The sequence below is a fragment of the Eriocheir sinensis genome, chromosome 8, assembly GCF_024679095.1.
Source record: "Eriocheir sinensis breed Jianghai 21 chromosome 8, ASM2467909v1, whole genome shotgun sequence".
Lineage (NCBI taxonomy): Eukaryota > Metazoa > Arthropoda > Malacostraca > Decapoda > Varunidae > Eriocheir > Eriocheir sinensis.
The window spans coordinates 23,931,964-23,937,963 of record NC_066516.1 but is presented as its reverse complement, the minus strand read 5'-3'; the positions used below and the strand labels follow the sequence as shown (position 1 = coordinate 23,937,963).

Here is a 6,000-nt window from a genome sequence, read left to right as displayed (position 1 = left end):
GGACCGTTTTGAAGTTTTAATGTGATTAGCAACTACTTCATACCACTTTGCTGATTGGCATGGATGGAGATTGCTCGGATTTTCGTCGCTCCCTCTTCCTCTTCCTTAGCAGCATCAAGCGGGGAGGAAGCGCCCGTGTTTATCAGTTTGCCTATTTATCATTATTCAATATTTTAGATTACGGCAGTTGAGGAAATACAAGGAAGCTTCCACCATTCCTCATCCCCTATAGTGTAATAAGCTCTGGCGATTTTTTAAAGTGATATATACCTTTGTTAAGAGTATAAGGAAGGAAACCGTCACCTGCGTACACTCTTATCCTCCAATGTTTTAATCTATGACATATTTAAAGTAATAAGTACCTTGGTTTAAAGTATAAGTTAAAGAACCGTTACTTACATTCATCTCCTTTAGTGTTTTAAGTCAAGGTATTTCTTTTAAAGGGAAGTACTTTGGTTAAGGAAAAAATGACGAATAGTTAGTCATCTTTACTTATCATCAGTGTTCTTAGTTGAGGTATTTATTTTTAAGGGATAAGAACCTCGCAGGGGACAGACAACGGAAGTGAAAGGCAAAAGGGGAAAAGGGGAGACAGAAATAAGGAGATTGTGTGAGTTTTCATATTCAAGTGACGATTTCTCTGACAAAGCAAAAGCGAGGAAATGAACCACCATCACCTTTAATGTGGAGCAAGTCATTACATGCATCCAATCCCTTCAGTGTTTCAAGTGTTCGCTGAGAATTTTCACGTAACAATTACCTTCGTTTATCGTAAGAGCGAGGAAACCAATCATCAGTAGTGGAGGGAGTCACGCTTGTTTCCTTGTGTTGAAAGACAGGGATGAGGGGGAGTGGGTACGGAGGCGGCTGACTCGGGATTGAGGACATTATGGATGATATTCTCAAACGCTTTCGCCTATTACCTACATCAACTCTTACATCAACTATATCATCAACTATTTCATCAACTATTTCATCAACTATTACATCAAATATTTCATCAACTATTTCCAAAGGCCAAAGAGGAGATGAGTGGGATTTCAGTGACTGTTGTTTTAGTCTCATGGCGCAGGAGAAGGGTCAGGCTACCACCAGGGTCACAAAACTACCCATGGAAAGGCTCAAAACCCCTATGGAAGACTTGTCAAATATGTGAACCTAGGAGCCAAAATGTTGAAGGATATGGCCGTCTTATAATTTAAACAGGAGATGAAAGTGACATGTCGTGTTCGGGGAATATAAAGGAGAGCTCATAAACGGGTTCGTCCGGTCATTGAAGACTCCTGGTAACGGCCATAACGTACATTTAAGTCATCGTGTTAAGCCTCGTTAGGCCCCCGATGTCCTCGAGAGACCGAAAGGCTTAGTCACGGCGCGGTGCTTCACTTTAGGGCGTGGATGAAATGTGGGGTCAAGGCTGTGAGGATTTGGTTAGATGGAGGAGGCTGTTGGGACCTGTGCTGTGCCTGGATGGAGTGTGAGTCAAGGCTGCCGACGCGTGTGAAAATGTTGTTAGTATCTGTGAGGACGTGTTCTGTGCCTGGATGGAGTAGGATCAGGGCTGTCGACGCGTGTAAGGCTGTGCAAGGATGGAGGGGAAGCTGTGTTAATTGAAATGGGTGTTATGCTTGGCTAGAGTGTGGATCAGGGCTGTCGACGCATGTAAGGCTGTGCAGTGTGCAAGGATGGAGGGGAAGCTGTGTTAATTAAAATGGGTGTTATGCTTGGCTAGAGTTTGGACAGGGCTGTCGATGCGTGTGTGAGGCTCTGCTAGAATGGGGTAAGTTGTGTGAATTAGATGTGTTCTGTGGCTGCCTAGCGTGTGGGTCAGGACTGGTGTTGCGATTGTGAGGCTGTGTTAGGATGTGTGAGGCTGTGTTAAGACGTGTGTTATGCTTGCCTGGAATGTGGATCAAGGTTCTCGATGCGGGTGACGCTGTGGTACAATGTGTTTGGCTGTGTTAATAAGTGTGCTGTGGCTAGCTTGTGTAAGTCATGGCTGCCGATGCGTGTGGCTGTGTTAAGCTGTGTTGAAATATATGCCGTGTCTCTTTGGAAGTCTGGGTCGAGGCTAATAATAGTAATAATAATAATGATAATGGTAACATGAAAGCATAATGAAGCCGTGTTTTAAGCCTGGTGGGAGGTCGGGGTCAGGGCTTATGATGATATGTGTGGGTCCGTGTTTTAGCCGCCACTGGAAAGATCAACAATAATTAGATGACTTTTTTTTATAATTATTTAGACCAGTGTATTTAGGGCCGGCCGCTGCAACAGACTCATGTGGGGAAGTATAATGTCTTCGATCAGTGGTTGTCAAACTTTGTGTTCTCTTGACTCTTAGCTTTGAAGTATCGTTATGCTGCTGTCTCGGCACTGTATTGAGGTGGACGATTGACTTTGCTTTGTTGTCCGCGTCGCTTGTCCTAACAGCCAACACAGACAAACACATCGCCCGTGAGCTGCTTCGTTTGATGGAAAAAATAAAAAAGACCAAGTGAAGGAAAAGGTCTCTCTCTCTCTCTCTCTCTCTCTCTCTATCTCTCTCGTATTCACACTGCGAACTAATCCGAAAACAATGTAACCCGAAAACTATGGTTTTCGGATTAGTTCACAATGAATACAGTCGACTACTGTGATCACTAGTATCACACACAACTGAACCAGTAATAGTAATAGATGAGCAAGTAATAGTAGTAGTAATTGACTAAAACCAGACTAATAGTAATACCAGTTAAAAGTAATGATAATAGTAAGAGAAATCCTGCAACAGCCCCCTTGTCTGCTGAACACCTTACTCCTCGCTGAGAGCAGGAGGGGCAGGGGGGGACGGGAGGGTGGAGGACGGGGTGTTAGTCTTGGTTGGCGGACGAGGCGTGGGCGTGTGTGTGTCAGGGGATGGCGATGCGGGGCGAGGACGATTGGTGATGGTTGTGAGGATGTGGAGTCGGTTATGGAGGGGAGGTTGGGTTGGCCTCCCAGCCGAGGCCGTCCTGGCAGAGCGGGGCACAGGAATGCGGGATGGGCGGCGGGGAGGGGTGGTATTGAGGGTGTGGTGGACTGGTTCATGGAGGGAAGGCTGGGCTGGGTTTCCCGCCGAAGCCGTCCTGGCGGGGCGGGGCACGGGGATGCTGGATGGGCGGCGGGGCGGGGCGGTCATTTCTTCACGGCCCAACTCGGGGCGCAGCGTCAGGAGGCGGCGGCGGTACCTGAAGTACTCCCGCCCATTGTACAGCTCCCGCTCCTTGACGGGGAGGGCGACGTTGTCCAGGAAGAACGTCACTCTCTTACGAGACTTTTGGTCATCCTGGCGCCGCAGGTCGGGACGCAGGGCCAGCAGGCCGCGCCCGAACTTGAAGTACTCCTGCCCATTGTACAGCTCCCGCTCCTTGACGGGGAAGTCCACGTTGTCCAGGGAGAACGTCACTCTCTTGCGGGACTTCTGTTTGATAACCTCCACATCCCTCAGCTGTTCTAGTGCTTGTTCCTGCGCCTTTACCATCTCCTGCAGCTCCAGGAACAAAGACAGCTCGTCTTGTTCCTTGAGGCTCCCTCCCTCCTCCTCCTCCTCCTCCTCCTCTATGTTATTTTCTTTCTCCTTCTCTTTTATTTGCTCCTCGTCCTTGGGTTCCTTCAGCATCTCCTCCTGTCTCTTCACAAGTTCCTGCAGCTCGAGGAACAAAGCCAGCTCGTCTTGTTCATTGAGGTTTACTCCATCCTCCTCCTCCTTCTCCTCCATGTTCTTCTCATCCTTCTCCTCTTTTATTTGCTCCCCGTCCTTGGGTTGCTTCAGCATCTCCTCTTGTCTCTTCACAAGTTCCATCAGTTCGAGGAACGACGCTAACTCGCCCTGCTCTTTGCGACTGTCTCCTTCCTCCTCCTCCTCCTTCTGTTTGATGTGCTCACCGTCCCCAGATTGCTTCAGTTCTTCCTCCTGTCTTTTCGCTAGTTCTTGCAGCTCGAGGAACAAAGACAACTCGTCTTGTTCCTTGGGGCTGACTGCCTCCTCCTCCTCCTCCTCCTGCTGTGTGAGTTGTTCCCCGTCCCCAGATGGGTCCAGTGTTTCCTCCAGTTCGTGCAACTCGGGGAACGAAGACAGCTCGTCTTGTTCCTTCAGGCTCACTTTCTCCTCCTGCTCCTCCTCCTCCTCTGCCTTCTGTCTTGTATTGTTGTTCACAAATGTCTCCTCCTTCTCGTGGCTGCCGTCAGCCAGGTGCTGGGGCAAGCTCACCCTGTCGGTGCTATATCGCCGGAACATCTTGAGGAAGGGGAAGGCCGTGGCCGGCGCCTCCAGCTCCCCCTCAGCGGGCAGCAGGCCCTTCACCACGCGCACAAAGCTTGCAGTCTCGCACAAGTACATCGTGCAGTGTGATAGTGCACAAGGAGCCTAGAGAAGACACTCTAGAATCCTTGATTATAATTATTAATATTGTAAGCCAAGAAACAAAACCTGTCGAAGACTATAAACCAGATGGCTCCAGCAGGGGAAGCCACTTGGCAAGGAAAAGGAAGGAGATGGAAGAAAGTAAAATTACATGAAATACAACAACTCAGTGTTGTTATGCTGGCATTAATTCATTAAAATGATTAAAAATTAAGCTTCAAAGTCAACGTAATAAAGATTTATTTGCGCCCACCTTAAACTTCCGAAGCTCTACAGACTCAACAACATGGTAGGCAATTCGTTCCACTTCTTAATGGTGGATGGAATAAAACATCTTGAATATTGGTTGGTGTTAAATCTAATGAGAGAAAATGCACAACTCTTGGCACTGGCGGCATTCCTGGTAATGCGTGTAGGAACAAATAAGCCAGAGGGTGATTTACATTATGATAAATTTCATATAGTAAGCAAAGTGAGCTAATGGCACGTCTGTGACACACACACACACACACACACACACACACACACACACATCATCATCATCATCATCATCATCATCATCATCATCATCATCATACAAACTAATTATATATAATGTACGTGTATAATAATATGTCATGTAGCTTTAGCCGTTTGATGTCCCGTCTTTCCTCGCATTTGATCGAGGTAACTGGATTATTACTGTTTTTATTGCGCGTAATGAGGCACATTTGCATATCAATATTGCGTTACTAAAAATTCTGGGAAATAATTAATCTTTTTCCTCCCTCCTTTTCAGGTAATGACGCGGGGAACGTGAAGGGAGGAGCGCTGAAATGTTGGGGGCGTCCACGGTAATGTGTTATGTGTGAGAGAGAGAGAGAGAGAGAGAGAGAGAGAGAGAGAGAGAGAGAGAGAGATGGCTATTTTTTTTCGTTGCATCTCAGTGGCAAAACTATCACGCACCATTTTCAAGGTTACATTAAGATAGTTTTGCTGTTTTCCTGTGCTTTGGTTGGGCTTGGTTGCTTCACCCAGATTAGATTGTTTCAGGTTGAGTCATGCAGTGTTAGTTTAAGTTTGATCTGGCGGGCCTAGCTAAGGTTAACTTTGGTGGGGCTTGACCGGGTAAGGTTAGGTCATGTCCCTTGGTTTAGTTTGGTTAGGTCTCTTTTCGGGAGCCTGGGTTGAGCTTGGTGGTTTAGGTCTGGTAGTCTCTGGTTGTCCTTCTATACTTACTCTTCACACTTCTCCAGTTTCCTTTTCCCCCTTTTCACTCCTTTCTTCTGTTCTAACTTTCTCTTTACCCTCTTCATCTTCCCCATGTTTGCTTTTCCTTCCTTCCCTTCTTCCTTTTTTTCTCCTCTTCGTCTTCCCCGTGTTATCCTTTCCTTCCTATCCTTCTTCCTTCTTTTCTCCCTCTCTTCCTCTCTTCCTATTCGTCTAGTTCTGGTTGAGTTTATTCTGGTTATGTATTCTCTTTTGGTAAGGTTAAGTATGGTTGGGTACTGTAACATGTTAAATTACTTTGGGTTGTGTGAGGTGTGGTTAAACTCGGTAGGTTAGGTTAGATTTGGTGGGGTTTGACTCGGCTATCTTTGGTGAGGTTAGCTTAGGTCAGAATATATTCACTTTAG

The 6,000-nt window shown here is 46.8% G+C and overlaps 2 protein-coding genes across 3 annotated transcripts in view; one reads left to right on the top strand and one right to left on the bottom strand.

Annotated features, from left to right (window-relative positions):
- Positions 1 to 2,794: 2,794 nt before the first annotated feature.
- LOC126995358 (coiled-coil domain-containing protein 6-like) lies at positions 2,795 to 4,360 on the bottom strand. Its single transcript, XM_050854835.1, has 2 exons — positions 3,815 to 4,360; positions 2,795 to 3,505 (listed from the first exon to the last, which is right to left on the bottom strand). The coding sequence occupies exons 1-2, from the start codon at positions 4,358 to 4,360 to the stop codon at positions 2,795 to 2,797; spliced, it is 1,257 nt and encodes a 418-aa protein (XP_050710792.1).
- An 803-nt stretch (positions 4,361 to 5,163) lies between these two features.
- Positions 5,164 to 6,000, top strand: part of LOC126995731 (A-kinase anchor protein 13-like) — a 198,806-nt gene continuing 197,969 nt past the window's right edge. Inside the window, exon 1 of one of the 2 annotated variants that reach the window (XM_050855573.1) lies at positions 5,164 to 5,217. In XM_050855573.1, coding sequence (XP_050711530.1) covers positions 5,200 to 5,217 — 18 coding nt within the window. In that variant the 5' untranslated portion in view covers positions 5,164 to 5,199. The remainder of the gene's footprint in view (positions 5,218 to 6,000) is intronic. The other variant, XM_050855579.1, reaches the window with a different exon arrangement.

What these genes read in the sequence shown, in the direction of transcription:
- LOC126995358 (XM_050854835.1), bottom strand. Translation starts at nt 4,360, where the DNA reads ATGTACTTGTGCGAGACTGCAAGCTTTGTGCGCGTGGTGAAGGGCCTG. An exon ending in TCCTCGAACTGATGGAACTT is followed by an intron (nt 3,506 to 3,814) that starts GTGAAGAGACAA and finishes CTGGAGCTGCAG; the next exon opens with GAGATGGTAAAGGCGCAGGA.